General features: G+C 38.9%; 1 protein-coding gene across 2 annotated transcripts in view; it reads right to left on the bottom strand.

The window, feature by feature from the left end:
* The window catches only part of Catsperb (cation channel sperm associated auxiliary subunit beta), a 221,365-nt gene that overhangs the window by 156,997 nt on the left and 45,255 nt on the right, over window positions 1–19,113 (bottom strand). For both annotated transcript variants that reach the window (XM_006515929.1, NM_173023.2), the window contains exon 7: window positions 5,828–5,977. In XM_006515929.1, coding sequence (XP_006515992.1) covers window positions 5,828–5,977 — 150 coding nt within the window. The remainder of the gene's footprint in view (window positions 1–5,827; window positions 5,978–19,113) is intronic.

The raw sequence follows: 19,113 nt of genomic DNA, 5'->3' as shown, positions 1-19,113 counted from the left end.
CCCATTTTTTGGCCCTGGCGTTCCCCTGTACTGGGGCATATAAAGTTTGCCTGTCCAATGGGCCTCTCTTTCCAGTGATGGCCGACTAAGCCATCTTTTGATACATATGCAGCTAGAGTCAAGAGCTCCGGGGTACTGGTTAGTTCATAATGTTGCACCTACAGGGTTGCAGATCTCTTTAGCTCCTTGGATACTTTCTCTAGCTCCTCCACTGAGGGCCCTGTGATCCATCCAATAGTTGACTGTGAGCATCCACTTATGTGTTTGTTAGGCCCCGGCCTAATCTCACAAGAGACAGCTATATCAAGGTCCTTGCATCAAACGCTTGCTAGTGTATGCAATGGTGTCATCATTTGGAGGCTAATTATGGGATGGATCCCTGGATATGGCAGTCTCTAGATGATCCATCCTTTTGTCTCAGCTCCAGACTTTGTCTCTGTAACTCCTTCCATGGGTGATTGTTTTCAATTCTAAGAAGGGGCAAAGTGTCCACACTTTGGTCTTTGTTCTTCTTCAGTTTCATGTATTTTAAAAATTGTACCTTATATCTCACTATACTAAGTTTCTGGGCTAATATCCACTTATCAGTGAGTACATGGGGAAAAGCCTCGAAGATATGGGTACAGGGGAAAAATTCCTGAATAGAACAGCAATGGCTTGTGCTGTAAGATCGAGAATTGACAAATGGGACCTCATGAAACTGCAAAGCTTCTACAAGGCAAAAGACACTGTCAATAAGACAAAAGGGCCACCAACAGATTGGGAAAGGATCTTTACCTATCCTAAATCAGATAGGGGACTAATATCCAATATATATAAAGAACTCAAGAAGGTGGACTCCAGAAAATCAAATAACCCCCTTAAAAGATGGGGCTCAGATCTAAACAAAGAATTCTCACCTGAGGAATACAAAAATGGCTGAGAAGCAGCTGAAAAAATGTTCAATATCCTTAATCATCAGATAAATGCAAATCATAATAAACCTGAGATTCCATCTCACACCAGTCAGAATGGCTAAGATAAAAAATTCAGGTGACAGCAGATGCTGGCGAGGATGTGGAGAAAGAGGAACACTCCTCCATTGTTGGTGGGATTGCAAGCTTGTACAACCACTCTGGAAATCAGTCTGGCGGTTCCTCAGAAAATTGGAAATAGTACTAACGGAGGATCCCACAATACCTCTCCTGGGCATATATCCAGAAGATGTCCCAACCGGTAAGAAGGACACATGCTCCACTATGTTCATAGCAGCCTTATTTATAATAGCCAGAAGCTGGAAAGAACCCAGATGTCCCTCAACAGAGGAATGGATACAAAAAATGTAGTACATTTACACAATGGAGTACTATTCAGCTATTAAAAATAATGAATTTATGAAATTCCTAGGCAAATGGTTGGACTTGGAGGGCATCATCCTGAGTGAGGTAACACAATCACAAAGGTACTTTGTTTTTATAACAGCATTTTAGTATTGGAACAAGAATGACCAAAAATCTGTCACCTTCTAAACCACCTTCTAAAAGGAGCAGTATAGAGGGACTGCTTAGTTTAACAAATGTCTTTATTAATAATGACAGTGAATCTTTTAAAAGTTGTATAATTTACTTTAAACGTGTTTCCATATAAAATAGTCAATACTTTAAAAAGACTACGATGCTAAACTTGATCATACAGAAAATTTCTCCAAGTTGTTTAAGTGACATACTGTGTTTAATGACAACAATTTTTTAATATTTTTTAATACGTATTTTCCTCAATTACATTTCCAATGCTATCCCAAAAGTCCCCCATACCCTCCCTCCACTTCCCTACCCACCCATTCCCACTTTTTGGCTCTGGCGTTTCCCTGTACTGGGGCATATAAAGTTTGCCTGTCCAATAGGCCTCTCTTTCCAGTGATGGCTTACTAGGCCATCTTTTAATACATATGCAGCTAGAGTCAAGAGCTCCAGGGTACTAGTTAGTTCATAATGTTGTTGCACCTACCGGGTTGCAGATCATATTAGCTCCTTGGGTACTTTCTCTAGCTCCTCCATTGAGGGCCCTGTGATCCATCCGATAGCTGACTGTGAGCATCCACTTCTGTGTTTGCTAGGCCCGGCCTAGTCTCACAAGAGACAGTTATATCAGGGTCCTTTCGGCAAACGCTTGCTAGTATATGCAATGGTGTCATTGTTTGGAGGCTAATTATGGGATGGATTCCCTGGATATGGCAGTCTCTAGATGGTCCATCCTTTTGTCACAGCTCCAAACTTTGTCTCTGTAACTCCTTCCATGGGTGATTGTTTCCAATTCTAAGAAGGGGCAAAGTGTCCACACTTTGGACTTCGTTCTTCTTCAGTTTCATGTGTTTTAAAAATTGTCTCTTATATCTCGGGTATACTAAGTTTCTGTGCTAATATCCACTTATCATTGAGTACATATCATTTGAGTTCTTTTGTGATTGTGTTACATCACTCAGGATGATGCTCTCCAGGTCCAACCATTTGTCTAGGAATTTCATAAATTCATTCTTTTTATGAAGGAGTGTTCCTCTTTCTTCACATCCTCGCCAGCATCTGCTGTCACCTGAATTTTTTAATCTTAGCCATTCTGACTGGTGTGAGATGGAATCTCATGGTTGTTTTGATTTGCATTTATCTGATGATTAAGAATGCTGAGCATTTTTTCAAGTGCTTCACAGCCATTCAGTATTCCTCAGGGGAGAATTCTTTGTTTAGATCTGAGCCCCATTTTTTAATGGGGTTATTTGATTTTCTGAAGTCCACCTTCTTGAGTTCTTTATATATATTGGATATTAGTCCCCTATCTGATTTAGGATAGGTAAAGATCCTTTCCCAATCTGTTGGTGGCCTTTTTGTCTTATTGACAGTGTCTTTTGCCTTTCGGAAGCTTTGCAGTTTCATGAGGTCCCATTTGTCAATTCTTGATCTTACAGCACAAACCATTGCTGTTCTATTCAGAAATTTTTCCCCTGTGCCCATATATTTGAGGCTTTTCCCCACTTTCTCCTCTATAAGTTTCAGTGTCTCTGGTTTTTGTGGAGTTCCTTGATCCACTTAGATTTGACCTTAGTACAAGGAGATAGGAATGGATCAATTCAAATTCTTCTACATGATAACCACCAGTTGTGCCAGCACCATTTGTTAAAAATGCTGTCTTTCTTCCACTGGATGGTTTCATCTCCCTTGTTGAAGATCAAGTGACCATAGGTGTGTGGGTTCATTTCTGGGTCTTCAATTCTATTCAATTGGTCTACTTGTCTGTCACTATACCAGTACCATGCAGTTTTTTATCACAATTGCTCTGTAGTACAGCTTTAGGTCAGGCATGGTGATTCCACCAGAGGTTCTTTTATCTTTGAGAAGAGCTTTTGCTATCCTAGGTTTTTTTGTTATTCCAGATGAATTTGCAGATTGCTCTTTCTAATTCGTTGAAGAATTGAGTTGGAATTTTGATGGGGATTGCATTGAATCTGTAGATTGCTTTTGGCAAGATAGCCATTTTTACAATGTTGATCCTGCCAATTCATGAGCATGGGAGATCTTTCCATCTTTCTGAGGTCTTCTTTAATTTCTTTCTTCAGAGACTTGAAGTTCTTATCATATAGATCTTTTACTTCCTTAGTTAGAGTCACGCCAAGATATTTTATATTATTTGTGACTATTGAGAAGGGTGTTGTTTCCCTAATTTCTTTCTCAGCCTGTTTATTCTTCGTGTAGAGAAAGGCCATTGACTTGTTTGAGTTAATTTTATATCCAGCTACTTCACCGAAGCTGTTTATCAGGTTTAGGAGTTCTCTGGTGGAATTTTTAGGGTCACTTATATAAACTATCATATCATCTTCAAAAAGTGATACTTTGACTTCTTCTTTTCCAATTTGTATCCTCTTGATCTCCTTTTGTTGTCGAATTGCTCTGGCTAGAACTTCAAGTACTATGTGGAAGAGGTAGGGAGAAAGTGGGCAGCCTTGTCTAGTCCCTGATTTTAGTGGGATTGCTTCCAGCTTCTCACCATTTACTTTGATGTTGGCTACTGGTTTGCTGTAGATTGCTTTTATCATGTTTAGGTTTGGGCCTTGAATTCCTGATTTTTCCAAGACTTTTGTCATGAATGGGTGTTGGATCTTGTCAAATGCTTTTTCTGCATCTAACGAGATGATCATGTGGTTTTTGTCTTTGAGTTTGTTTATATAATGGATTACATTGATGGATTTTTGTATATTAAACCATCCCTGCATCCCTGGAATAAAACCTACTTGGTCAGGATGGATGATTGCTTTAATGTGTTCTTGGACTCAGTTAGTGAGAATTTTATTGAGGATTTTTGCATCGATATTCATAAGGGAAATTGGTCTGAATTTCTCTACCTTTGTTGGATCTTTCTGTGGTTTAGGTATCAGAGTAATTGTGGCTTCATAGAATGAGTTGGGTAGAGTACCTTCTACTTCTATTTTGTGGAATAGTTTGTGCAGAACTGGAATTAAATCTTTGAAGGTCTGATAGAACTCTGCACTAAACCCATCTGGTCCTGGGTTTTTTTTTTTTTTTTTTTTTGGCTGGGAGAGTATTAATGACTGCTTCTATTTCTTTAGGGAATATGGGACTGTTCCCCTTATTTCTTTGAACAGTGTAAAAAAGTACTGAATTTAAGAAGGGGCTCATTGGATCCTTTGATTTATAGTAGTCAGGTTAGAAGTACAGGTCATGGCCTGGGACTTGTTACTGGAATATGAAATAGGAGACAGTGTTTTTTTAACTTGTAAGTGTTGATAGTGACTCTATCTTCTATTTCTAAAGGTGAATTAAATCTCAGGATGCCTATTTGGGCACTTCAGTAAACAGAAAAATTGTCATTGTTGGAAAATCCATACATTTGATGCCAAAAGTGTTGTAAATGAGAGTCTAGAGTAAAACAACTATTTTTACTGCACATGTCACTAGATATTTAACAATAGGTTGAAAATATCTTTTAAATAAATATATTAATAAATAAGCAGTGTCTCCAGAATAACAATGCTGATTTATACACGGCAGAAAAGAAGAAAGACTAGAAGCAATAAAATATTTCTGTGTGGAGAGCTCTTGGTGCTGCTTCAAGGAAATTGGTAAGAATATTTGACATTGGGCAAGGACAAGGATGTAGATTCAAAGTAAAAATACAACTGAGGAATGTGTTCCTTATATCTTGTTCATCTTAATAAGTTCCTGGATACAGTGACCACAGGATTTTTGTTTGTGTTTTCTGGTTTATTTCTTGACCAAGAACTGACCCTATTCTTTGCATGTACTTAGAATGGTATAAAAGCAGCTTGGAAAAAGAAATAAACTTGCTTCAGTGCTTGCTGGAGTCATGATATTCTGTTGTTTAATTGTCATTTTTCTTTTATCTTCACTCCCTCCTTCAAGACCCTGTTGACTGACTGACTGAGCTTGGTCATCTCTGGGAATATGCAACAAACTTAGAGAACAGAGGACTAGTTAGTCAGGACAGCTACCTATTTATTGACTGATGGACTTGCTTGCTTGGTTTTTGGAGTAGGGTCTAAAAGAAGGAGCCCAAGTTAGACATTTTACCTCAGAGTGCCAAGAAGCTGGGATTATAAGCATATGCCGTCATGCCCAGATATGAGTCACCATTCACATGGCAAAGGCCACAACAGAGGAGTATCTCTCCTAGTACATCACACTGGCATGCAAAAGAGGCAAAGTGAAAAACAATTCATTTTACTCTCTGTATGCATTTCATGTGTGCTTCCACTTAAAACCATCCTTAACAACTATAAAACACTGGTTCCTTTTAACATTCAATCAGACTGTAAACTTACCATTAGATGATGGTTTCATCATAAAGCCTATTAAAGCCACATCATTGGCACAGGGGCTCTTTGTCACTTTGATATCGTTCACTTCTGGATATAAATCTCTAACCTCCATTTCTGTAAGCACACGTCCAAGATTCCACTGAAGAATAGGCTCTGTGGAAGACAAATTTAGGCATTTAAATCAAAGCAGAACTCTTGAAACTGGAACACCATTACTTTTTTTTAAAAGGGGGGGGGGTTATAGGAAAACTAAATAAGGGAAATATTTGATTATCCAAAAGGTGTAGGTGACACAGTAGAGGTGGGAGAGATAGTTCAGCAGTTGGGAACACTGGCTGCTCTTTCAGCACGCAGAGCAGCTCAATATTGTTTGAAGCTCCAGTTCCAGGACATCCAATGTTCTCTTCTGGTCTCCCAAGGCACCAGTCACCACACCTGATGCACAGACATGTGTATAGGCAAAACACCCGTGAACATATGACATTACACTTTCTCAGTTAAAAATTGGTAATTTTTTTATTATAAAACGGAGAAAGAATGAAATTCTCTTAATAAGTCTGTGACAAAGTCACACTGCTGAAGAAGATTTAGAATGGGATAGATTGCTTAATCCGAACACAGCAAATACATGGTCACATGGTCTGTCATCCCAAATGACAACAGTAGGAACAGAGCAGGAATATTTGTAATTTACGGACTAGGGTCTGCTTCAAAATGAAACATTTCTCTTTGTTTCTTTTTGCAATCCTATCAAATCAGCAGTAGATAAATTAAAAAGGAGAATAAATCTAGAGTATAAGCAGATGTTATTATCAGTGACCAAGTGGCTAAAATCTCTAGGAAAAAGGTAGTCCTTGGGAATGGATTAACAAAAAAAAAGTAAGCAAATGTAAGACTCTCAGCCAATCAAAGAATGCATATCAGCTCACATGGTCAGGGTCTTTCCTATGGCAAAGTAGATGTTCCTGGAAGTGGCGTTTCGTTTTCTTTTGTTTCGTTTTGTTTCGTTTCGTTTTGTTGTGTTGTGTTTTGTTTTAATTTCTCTGCTTTGATTTTTGCTAAGCTCTGACTCAAAAGTTTCTACTTTTCACCATATATGTTCTTTCCTGTCTGAGAAGCACTCCATGCAATGCTAGAAGGAGTAGGGCTCTCCCTGGACCTCAGTGCAGCTGAGTGTCACTGGAACTCAAGACTCATTATGTACTCTTACTCAGCAGGCTGGAGTAGGTAAGGATACTCTTTGACAGATAACTGTTTTGGTTTTAAAACTTAGAAATCTGACATGGATATGAAAATGGTTAAAGTTAAGGCAAATTTAACATATATAAAGGTTTTTTTTTTCTTCTTTTGTAAAGGAACACTGAAAACATTTTAAACAAACTAAGATATTTAAAAACTCCAGAAGAATAAAAATATTTCCTCTTTTGAAAATAATCAGAGACACGAGAACCAGAAAAGTACAAAAGTATTCCAGGGTGACTTGAAAGAATACTGCTGTGTGATTTTAAAACAGTGAAAGCACTTCTAACAACAGAGACACCAAGAAATCAGTTCTTAGTTGTTTATATTCTACAACATGGTTCTCTCTCCTCAAACTGACGGAGTCAACTGCAGGCCCAAACACCTTAGGAAGCTCCCCTCTTCTCCCAATTTTGTGTAAAGGAAGACAAGCAGTTGTACTTCTGTCTTTTGGGGGGTATTGTGCAGTCTAGCTACAGGCAGGAAGGGGGAAAGCTATGGCAGCTACAAGAATTCAACAGCAGGAAGTTGCTTTAGACTTTTGAGGAGCTTGAGCTAAAGAACTGGTGTCTAGGCTGTGGAGCATTTGCAAGCCATTCAAACCAGACCATAGAGAATAAGAAAGTTTGATTTACTGCCTCCTTCCTTAAGGTAAAAGCTGCTTGGGGTCAGAGGCCGTATTTTAAATAGTCTTACAAGAACTGATGTGTTAGTAACCTAAGCTGCAGGTGAGCTGAGAACTGATGTGGAAAATTGATCTGACTAACAGAGGGCAAATCGGCCATCATTGGGAAGAGAGGACCCCTTGGTCTTGCAAACTTTATATGCCTCAGTACGGGGAAACGCCAGGGCCAAGAAGTGGGAGTGGGCGGATAGGGGAGTGGGTGCAGGAGGGTCTGGGGGACTTTTGGGATAGCATTTGAAATGTAAATGAAGAAAATACTTTTTAAACAATTAAAATAAAAGAAAGCTGTATAAAAAAAAAAAAGAATTGCACACTGACATTTGTTGGCATTTACCACCTTTCAACTGCAGTGGAACTGACTTGCTTATGGTAAAGATCATTCCTGAAGATTGTCTGCTTTTTGTCCATCTTAGGGTTTTATTGCTGTGAAGAGACAATATGACCATAACAACACTTGTAAAGGAAAATGGTTAATACTTTCAGAGGTTTAATCTATTGTCATCATGGGGCAAGCATGGCAGCCTGCAAGCAGACATGGTGATGGAGGAGCCAAGAGTTCTATGTCTTGCGGGGCATGGTGGTGCACGCCTTTAGTCCCAGCATTTGGGAGGCAGAGACATGTGGATTTCTGAGTTCGAGGCCAGTCTGGTCTACAAAGTGAGTTCCAGGAAAACCAAAAAAAAAAAAAAAAGGAAGAGTTCTATGTCTTGACTGAACACAGCAGGGAATGAGTGTGTCACTGAGTGGAGCTTGAATGTATATAAGACCTCAGAGCCTGCCTCCATAGTGACACACTTCATCCAACAAGGCCACACCTATTCCAACATTGCCACACCTCCTAACAGTGCCATTTCCTATGAACCAAGCATTCACACACAGGAGTGTCTGGGGCCATTCCTATTCTAACTCTGTAACCCTTCATCTGCCTTGTGCCACAGTTTCCACTACTGAGGCTCTTCAGTTGTTCTGATGATAAAGACAACTCTTTCTGGAGCAGGAAAACAAAAATAAGAAACCTAGAGAGTGATTAAGGTTTGACAACTGCTAAAGTAAGAGATAGAGAAGTGGTCAGTGTGAAGGCCGCTGTTGACCTGTGATTAAAAGGCAGTTTATGTGTAGGAGGTACAATTAATGCCTGGCTTGGGGTTTGCTGTAGTGCCTATGAGACATGAAGCAGTAAGAGGATCGTTATGCATCCCTTTGTGTTCAGTGGTGAAAAAACTCTAAGAACCATGCCCTCACCTTTTCCTTGACTCCTCCTTCCTTTTGTTGCCTCATATCTCTAACTTGCAGCAACTGATACTGCTCTACTTGATTGTTCCATAGCTATGGAGGATTCATACTTGGTCCTCTCACTTCCTTCACCCCCGGTCGTCAGGAATCCCATCTGCTCTACTTACAAAGTGTAATATTTGAGCTGCTACTGCTCAACTACTGAACTCCATGTTCCACAGCCTGAGGTTTACAGACTCCTCTTGGTTGTAATGATGCAACAGCCACCAGTCATGGCATTTCCTCCACTCCTGTCATCTTTCCCCAGAGTCAGGTCCCTGGCTGACAGGCAACTGACACTGGGACCTTTTCTAAACGTAAGTCAGAATTTACTAATGTTTAGAAAATACTCAATATACTCAACTCATGCAATTTTGTTATAGCTCATAAAATTCCACAATCTCTGACAACCTTTACAAACTCAGGACCAACCCATGCCATCATTTTCTGTGCTTCAGCAAGAAGTGGAGGGACTCTGACCCATCAAGCATTCAAACTTGGTACTGGCATGCCTTGCCCTTCTTCCCTATTTCCTTTGCCTTGTTAAAAACCAGTAGATTGCATTCCTAAAACAGCCACCAAGATCTATTCCCTTATTGGCCACTTTCCCCTCATGAGTTCTAGGTATCACACTTTTAAAGTCCAGAATAACCCCACCCCCTTCGGCTCACCTAAGTAGCATGCTCAATCAAAATATACCACTACATCACAGCCCATTCTAACACAGACCTCCCCTTTCTTTGCTTGAGATTACACCCGCAAGGTCAAAGTCAGATTGGCATACTTGAAAACACTTCAACATTTGAACTGTTTACCCTAGTCCATGTTATTGCATTTTATGTTTTTTACTACTCTCTATGCTTGCATGAAGAATTTAGAGCACTGCTTTCTTTGTATGACTTTTGAAGTTTAATTATGGTATTTTTCTAATTGTTAAAGATTCAATTAATTTTAGTCCTCCTCCTCCTCTTTCTTCTTCTTCTTCTTCTTCTTCTTCTTCTTCTTCTTCTTCTTCTTCTTCTTCTTCTTCTTCTTCTTCTTCTTCTTCTTCCTTCTTCTTCTTCCTTCTTCTTCCTTCTTCTTTTCTTCCTTCTTCTTCTGTTTTGTTTGTTTGTTTGTTTGTTTGTTTGTTTGTTTTGATTTTTGGTTTTTTTCGAGACAGGGTTTCTCTGTGTAGCCCTGGCTGTCCTGGAACTCACTTTGTAGACCAGGCTGGCCTCAAACCCAGAAATCTGCCTGCCTCTGCCTCCCAAGTGCTGGGATTAAAGGCCTGTGCCACCACCGCCCAGCTCTCCAGCCCTTCTTAATCATTTCTTTTAGAAAAAAATAATTCACCATCTTATATTGCAGACATGACACAGGAGGAGCTTCAGTGGGCAGGTGAGCATCTTGGAGATGGTTCACTATTCTGCTCAGCTGTGATGGGTATACCTTGGAGAGGCACAACCTGAGTGCCTTCATCTTGATTGCTTCTTGCTGCTGCTGTGCCTTCTCATGTTTGTCATTACCATATTTCTCATCTAACTAGCATAGTGTGATTGAGCGTGGGGAGAATCTCACTTCCTATAATCTGGTGTGATTGTCTCTTGGGAGATAGCCACCCTATTGGACAATTTTCCTGCAAGTCAATATGAAGATGAACTTTCTTAAAATAATATTATTCAGATGAACTAATGATTTTACAGAATTCCTGATTTGACTTATACATTTTTAGAAAATCAGGGAATCTGATACAAAGTTTAAAGAGATGGTTTAAGTTGTTCTGCCAGAAAGCTCTAATAAAATTAGAATCAAGAATAGAGTGCTCTCTCCTTGTAGAATATTAAGGGCTACATAGGTTAGGAAAAGAGTATAGTGAGCTTTATTGCCTTGCAAGCACATAATTGTATTTGGGAGATTAAAAAAAGGCTTGGTAAAAGTTAATGATCAAAGAAAATATTTCATTCAAGGTTGGGACTGAGTTCTAGGATCTTGTGGTCTAGGGATGTGACCACAGGTTTCACTGTGCACCATGAAAAGATGGTGTTATGAATAAAGAATAAATCATTCTATTATAAGGATAGATAATAGATGATTAGCCAGTTTATCCGAACAAGACTTCAAATATAAAACATGAGATGTTGATCTCTTTCTTGCTAGATACAAATTGTCATCAGCAAAGTATAGGTAAAAAAAATGCTTCTATGCACCAGCTTGCTTACACATTATTAATGACAAAAGAATTATTGCTTTGGGTGAACTTGTGCAAAGTTAGATGGAAACATTTAGTTAGGTTTGAGATGTAAAAGAAGAATCCATAACCAAAAATCCTGTTGTAATTTCCTTTTGTGCAATGATTTCAATCTGTTTTTGAAGAATAAGTTTTTGTGGTGATTGGTTTTAAAGAATATGTAATTTCTGGCTATGAGGCTTTTTCTTACATATAGAACTTTGTCTTAGATGATATGTAAAGGCTAAGAGAAAAAATAAATTTGTTCAAGCTTTATCACTGGAGCTTTTCTCCATCTATCCAATATGTTTGCATCTCTCTCTCTCTCTCTCTCTCTCTCTCTCTGTGTGTGTGTGTGTGTGTGTGTGTGTGTGTCTTTCTGTACATATGTACAGAAATGTATGTATGGTATATATCGTTATATATATGGTATATATAAGTTGGAGCTTGTTTGCTTCATCTATTCAGTGTGTGTGTGTGTGTGTGTGTGTGTGTGTGTGTGTGTGTGTGTTTGGGTGTGTATGTGCTTTTTCTTCTTTTCTCCTTTCCTTCTCATCACCCTTCAAGGAATTTACAGTGTTCAGAGACTTTCCTGCCAGTCACAGGGAGTGCTATCCTCATTGAATCAAGATTTATTTATTCAGAGAAAAGTCTGGTGGGTGATGAATTATTTACTCCAGACTCAACTCTCTGCAGTTTACCTGACCTGTCAAATCTGGCTTTCCACACTTGCATTCATATGAATATGATTTGTGCCTATGTTTGTAGAGAGGCAGTATGGGCATGTACAGTGTGAGTTCTATTCTTTCATCACAGGTTCTAGGACTTAAATTCTTGTCAAGTTTGTGGGACAATTATTGTCTTAGTTAGGGTTTTACTGCTGTGAACAGACACTATGTCTAAGGCAACTCTTATAAGGACAACATAGCTTACAGGTTCAGAGGTTCAGTCCATTACCATCAAGGCAGAAACATGGCAGCATCCAAGCAGGCATGATTCAGGAGGTGCTGAGAGTTCTACATCTTCATCTGAAGGCTGCTATAAGAATACTCACTTCCAAGTAGCTAGGACTAAGGTTTTAAAGCCCATACCCACAGTGACACACCTATCCCAACAAGGCCATACCTCCTAATAGTGCCACTCTCTGGACCAAGCATATACAAACCATCACAAGTACTTTTACTGGTTGAACCATCTCACCAGTCCTCATATTCATTTTTTAAAAAAATTGTGTGTGGTGTGCATGTGTATGTGTATTGGTGTATACGTAGATACACATAAATACATAGGTGCACATGCACAAGGAGGCTCACAGTTGATATTGGGCAATTTTCTTTGACTGCTCCCCAGTTTATTTATTGAGGCAGGATCAATCTTTTCTCAAATCTGAAAACCTGGTGCTCCCAAGTTCTGGCTAGTCTAGCTAACTAGCTTGCATTTGGCCTCTGTCTTTGTCTCCCTGGTGTAATTAGTTAAAGGCAATTGCCACAGCTGCTCAGGTTTTGTGTGTGTCCTGTGAATCCACACTCCAGTCCTCAAACTTTTGCAGGCAGTGCTTTATCCACTGAACAATCAATCTCCCAAGCCCTTTCCTACTCTACTTTGCAACTTGATCTTTTCATTCAATTTCTATGGGTTCAGTTATCTCTCTGATATGTGTTTATTTTTGGACTTGAGTAGCACATACCTGTATGCTTTTGTTCCTCTTCTTATTTATAGACACTTATATTGTTTCCAGTTCTTTCTTATCACAAACAACATTGAATTAAAAATGATGAACAGGTCTCTTAGGCTTATAACATATTCCTTGAGAATCACTCTCAATTCTCATTGGAGTTTGTAATTATGGTGAAAGGCTTTCTAAAACTACAGTTGCCCGTCATATCTATAGAGACAGATTTTAATTTGTGTATGTATAATGGAGGCTAATGTTAAATCATTACTCTTTGTAAATCTACCCAAGAATTTCTTCCACAAAATGTAATTTTATATATTTTTATTCTTCAATCTAAATGGAATTATATCAGATTATTATTAATACCAGAAAAAGAGTAATGCAATGAAAGAGAGAGAACTGAAGGAATATTTACATCGTACACTAACTACAGTGCTACAAATGATCAATGAAATTAGGGCTAGGCATGGTGACACATGTCTTCAATTCCAGTAATTTAGGAAAAAGGCAGGTGGGTTTCTGTAAGTTTGAGGCAGACATATCTACAAGGTACATTCCAGACCTAATGGAACACATTATTACATCTCAGAAAAATATTAATCTGTTTCATGTCAATCAAATAGAAGCCCATGCTTTTATTACACACAGTGTTCATGAGCTTAAAACAGCGAACTTTAAAAAAATATTTATTTATTTTATTATTTATTTATTTATTTATTTATTTATTTTTATGTGCATTGGTGTTTTGCCTACATGCATGTCTGTGTGAGATCCCCCAGACCTGGGGTTACTGATAGCTGTGATCTGGCATGTGAGTGCTGGGAATTGAACCTGAGTGCTCTGAAACAAAACAAACAAACAAACAAACAAACAAACAAACAAAAAACAAACCCAGCCAGTTCTCTTAACCACTGAGACACATCTCCAACCTCTACACCAGCTAACTTTTATTCATACCAATTAGTTATTCTACTGGTTATGATGGCACCTGACACTTGAGAGGCTGAGGCAAGAAGGTGGTAACTTCAAGACAGACCGAGCTGCATAGTAAGATCTTGTCTTGAAAAAGAAGAGCAAGAAAAGTTTCAACTGTTCTGACTAAAACTGAACAAGATGTTTGCTGTTGTTCCTCATTTTAAAAATTGCAGTGTGCTGGTGCTATAGTTCAGTGGTAAAGCACTTGCTGACAATGCTTAGGTCTTCTAGGCCTAGGTTCAACCCTTAGCACTGAAAAGAAGAAAAGAAACATGAAACCAACCAGCCAATCCAACAATATACCCACCAGAATTGTGTTTGTAAGCACACAAGTATTTTTTAATAAGTGTGTGATGCAATGAACACTAAGATTCAGATCAAATATATAAAAAATAACTTTATACAGCCATTGCTTAGAATGACCCCATAGATATCACATATAAATAAAACTTTTTAATTCACTGTGAATACTTCTATGAAAAATTACCTATTGACTAAACCACCAACCAAAGAGTACCCATGGAGGGACCTATGGCTCCAGCCATATATGTAGCAGAGGATGACCTTGTAGGACATCAATGGGAGGAGAGGCTCTTGGTCCTGTGAATGCCCCAGTGTAGAAGAATGACAGGACAGGGAAGTGGGATTGGGTGAGTTGGTGAGCAGGGGAAGGGGAGATGGGATAGGGGAGTTTCAGAGGGGAAACAAGGAAAGGGGATAACATTTGAAATGTAAGTGAAGAAAATATATAATAAAAAATTACCTATTGATATATATACATACACATATACACATATATATTATATACATACCTATGTTATATACATAAAATACATACACACACACAGACACACACATGATCCAAGTGCAGTTCTCAGCATCCACATGCAGTCTCACAGTTATTTGTAACTCCAGTTCCAGGTGTTCAAACATGTCAGGAGCTAACAAGCTCAAAACTAGCATGTAACAGTCCTGAGGTGAGACTGCCTTGGATTAATTATCAATAACATATTTCCTCCCATCGGCAAGGCCCAGAAAAATTCATTTTAGGAAATATTCCTGCTATTAATATGTGTTTCCTGTTATTATTAAGCATATATCACAATTACTAGGTATTACCCTCCTCTTTTGAGCAGATCTCTACATGTAGAACTATGAAGATATACTGTCTTATAGTGATGCTATTTAGACAAGATGATTTCTTTATCCTTAAAGATGACCCTATAAGAATTACTAAATTTATAGTAATTATTAAGCTCTTTTAATCACAGTGTTATTAAGTCCTTTCTGATAGTTCAAACTGCAGAACTCGGTCAGTTTCCAAGTGTCACCAGTTAATTGCTCTGATAGTAAGCAGGTTACTATCAGAATAACAGGGCATGAATATTGAGCCAGATAACTACTCCTAATGGGTAGGCATATAAACATTCTCTGTTGTAAATTCCTTATTTGATTTATGATTGAGTTTATATGTAAACTTGTGAGGAACTTTTTACCATGTGATCATGTACTATGAAAGATGTATAAGTGCTAAAGACAAAAATAATTAGCTTTGCCCTTTTTTTTTTTTTTTTTTTTTTTTTTTTCTTTCCATTTTTTATTAGGTATTTAGCTCATTTACATTTCCAATGCTATACCAAAAGTCCCCCCCATACCCACCCACCCCCACTCCCCTACCCGCCCACTCCCCCTTTTTGGCCCTGGCGTTCCCCTGTTCTGGGGCATATAAAGTTTGTGTGTCCAATGGGCCTCTCTTTCCAGTGATGGCCGACTAGGTCATCTTTTGATACATATGCAGCTAGAGTCAAGAGCTCCGGGGTACTGGTTAGTTCATAATGTTGATCCACCTATAGGGTTGCAGATCCCTTTAGCTCCTTGGGTACTTTCTCTAGCTCCTCCATTGGGAGCCCTGTGATCCGTCCATTAGCTGACTGTGGGCATCCACTTCTGTGTTTGCTAGGCCCCGGCATAGTCTCACAAGAGACAGCTACATCTGGGTCCTTTCGATAAAATCTTGCTAGTGTATGCAATGGTGTCAGCGTTTGGATGCTGATTATGGGGTGGATCCCTGGATAAGGCAGTCTCTACATGGTCCACCCTTTAATCTCAGCTCCAAACTTTGTCTCTGTAACTCCTTCCAAGGGTGTTTTGTTCCCACTTCTAAGGAGGGGCATAGTGTCTACACTTCAGTCTTCATTTTTCTTGAGTTTCATGTGTTTAGGAAATTGTATCTTATATCTTGGGTATCCTAGGTTTTGGGCTAATATCCACTTATCAGTGAGTACATATTGTGTGAGTTCCTTTGTGAATGTGTTACCTCACTCAGGATGATGCCCTCCAGGTCCATCCATTTGGCTAGGAATTTCATAAATTCATTCTTTTTAATAGCTGAGTAGTACTCCATTGTGTAGATGTACCACATTTTCTGTATCCATTCCTCTGTTGAGGGGCATCTGGGTTCTTTCCAGCTTCTGGCTATTATAAATAATGCTGCTATGAACATAGTGGAGCATGTGTCCTTCTTACCAGTTGGGGCATCTTCTGGATATATGCCCAAGAGAGGTATTGCTGGATCCTCCGGTAGTACTATGTCCAATTTTCTGAGGAACCGCCAGACGGATTTCCAGAGTGGTTGTACAAGCCTGCAATCCCACCAACAATGGAGGAGTGTTCCTCTTTCTCCACATCCACGCCAGCATCTGCTGTCACCTGAATTTTTGATCTTAGACATTCTGACTGGTGTGAGGTGGAATCTTAGGGTTGTTTTGATTTGCATTTCCCTGATGATTAAGGATGTTGAACATTTTTTCAGGTGCTTCTCTGCCATTCTGTATTCCTCAGGTGAGAATTCTTTGTTCAGTTCTGAGCCCCATTTTTTAATGGGGTTGTTTGATTTTCTGAAGTCCACCTTCTTGAGTTCTTTATATATGTTGGATATTAGTCCCCTATCTGATTTAGGATAGGTAAAGATCCTTTCCCAATCTGTTGGTGGTCTCTTTGTCTTATTGACGGTGTCTTTTGCCTTGCAGAAACTTTGGAGTTTCATTAGGTCCCATTTGTCAATTCTCGATCTTACAGCACAAGCCATTGCTGTTCTGTTCAGGAATTTTTCCCCTGTGCCCATATCTTCAAGGCTTTTCCCCACTTTCTCCTCTATAAGTTTCAGTGTCTCTGGTTTTATGTGAAGTTCTTTGATCCATTTAGATTTGACCTTAGTACAAGGAGATAAGTATGGATCGATTCGCATTCTTCTACATGATAACAACCAGTTGTGCCAGCACCATTTGTTGAAAATGCTGTCTTTCTTCCACTGGATGGTTTTAGCTCCCTTGTCGAAGATCAAGTGACCATAGGTGTGTGGGTTCATTTCTGGGTCTTCAATTCTATTCCATTGGTCTACTTGTCTGTCTCTATACCAGTACCATGCAGTTTTTACCACAATTGCTCTGTAGTAAAGCTTTAGGTCCGGCATGGTGATTCCACCAGAGGTTCTTTTATCCTTGAGAAGAGTTTTTGCTATCCTAGGTTTTTTGTTATTCCAGATGAATTTGCAAATTGCTCCTTCTAATTCATTGAAGAATTGAGTTGGAATTTTGATGGGGATTGCATTGAATCTGTAGATTGCTTTTGGCAAGATAGCCATTTTTACAATATTGATCCTGCCAATCCATGAGCATGGGAGATCTTTCCATCTTCTGAGATCTTCTTTAATTTCTTTCTTCAGAGACTTGAAGTTTTTATCATACAGATCTTTCACTTCCTTAGTTAGAGTCACGCCGAGATATTTTATATTATTTGTGACTATTGAGAAGGGTGTTGTTTCCCTAATTTCTTTCTCAGCCTGTTTATTCTTTGTGTAGAGAAAGGCCATTGACTTGTTTGAGTTAATTTTATATCCAGCTACTTCACCGAAGCTGTTTATCAGGTTTAGGAGTTCTCTGGTGGAATTTTTAGGGTCACTTATATATACTATCATATCATCTGCAAAAAGTGATATTTTGACTTCCTCTTTTCCAATTTGTATCCCCTTGATCTCCTTTTGTTGTCGAATTGCTCTGGCTAATACTTCAAGTACTATGTTGAAAAGGTAGGGAGAAAGTGGGCAGCCTTGTCTAGTCCCTGATTTTAGTGGGATTGCTTCCAGCTTCTCTCCATTTACTTTGATGTTGGCTACTGGTTTGCTGTAGATTGCTTTTATCATGTTTAGGTATGGGCCTTGAATTCCTGATCTTTCCAGAACTTTTATCATGAATGGGTGTTGGATCTTGTCAAATGCTTTTTCTGCATCCAACGAGATGATCATGTGGTTTTTGTCTTTGAGTTTGTTTATATAGTGGATTACATTGATGGATTTTCGTATATTAAACCATCCCTGCATTCCTGGAATAAAACCTACTTGGTCAGGATGGATGATTGCTTTAATGTGATCTTGGATTCGGTTAGCGAGAATTTTATTGAGGATTTTTGCATCGATATTCATAAGAGAAATTGGTCTGAAGTTCTCTATCTTTGTTGGATCTTTCTGTGGTTTAGGTATCAGAGTAATAGTGGCTTCATAAAATGAGTTGGGTAGAGTACTTTCTACTTCTATCTTGTGAAAAAGTTTGTGCAGAACTGGAATTAGATCTTCTTTGAAGGTCTGATAGAACTCTGCACTAAACCCGTCTGGTCCTGGGCTTTTTTTGGCTGGGAGACTATTTATAACTGCTTCTATTTCTTTAGGGGATATGGGACTGTTTAGAAGGTCAACTTGATCCTGATTCAACTTTGGTACCTGGTATCTGTCCAGAAATTTGTCCATTTCGTCCAGGTTTTCCAGTTTTGTTGAGTATAGCCTTTTGTAGAAGGATCTGATGGTGTTTTGGATTTCTTCAGGATCTGTTGTTATGTCTCCCTTTTCAGTTCTGATTTTGTTAATTAGGATTTTGTCTCTGTGCCCTCTAGTGAGTCTAGCTAAGGGTTTATCTATCTTGTTGATTTTCTCAAAGAACCAACTCCTCGTTTGGTTAATTCTTTGAATAGTTCTTCTTGTTTCCACTTGGTTGATTTCACCCCTGAGTTTGATTATTTCCTGCCGTCTACTCCTCTTGGGTGAATTTGCTTCCTTTTTTTCTAGAGCTTTTAGATGTGTTGTCAAGCTGCTAGTATGTGCTCTCTCCCGTTTCTTCATGGAGGCACTCAGAGCTATGAGTTTCCCTCTTAGAAATGCTTTCATTGTGTCCCAAAGGTTTGGG

The sequence above is a fragment of the Mus musculus genome, chromosome 12 (genome assembly GCF_000001635.26).
Source record: "Mus musculus strain C57BL/6J chromosome 12, GRCm38.p6 C57BL/6J".
Classification (NCBI taxonomy): Eukaryota; Metazoa; Chordata; class Mammalia; order Rodentia; family Muridae; genus Mus; species Mus musculus.
This window is presented reverse-complemented; position numbering and strand designations above follow the sequence as displayed.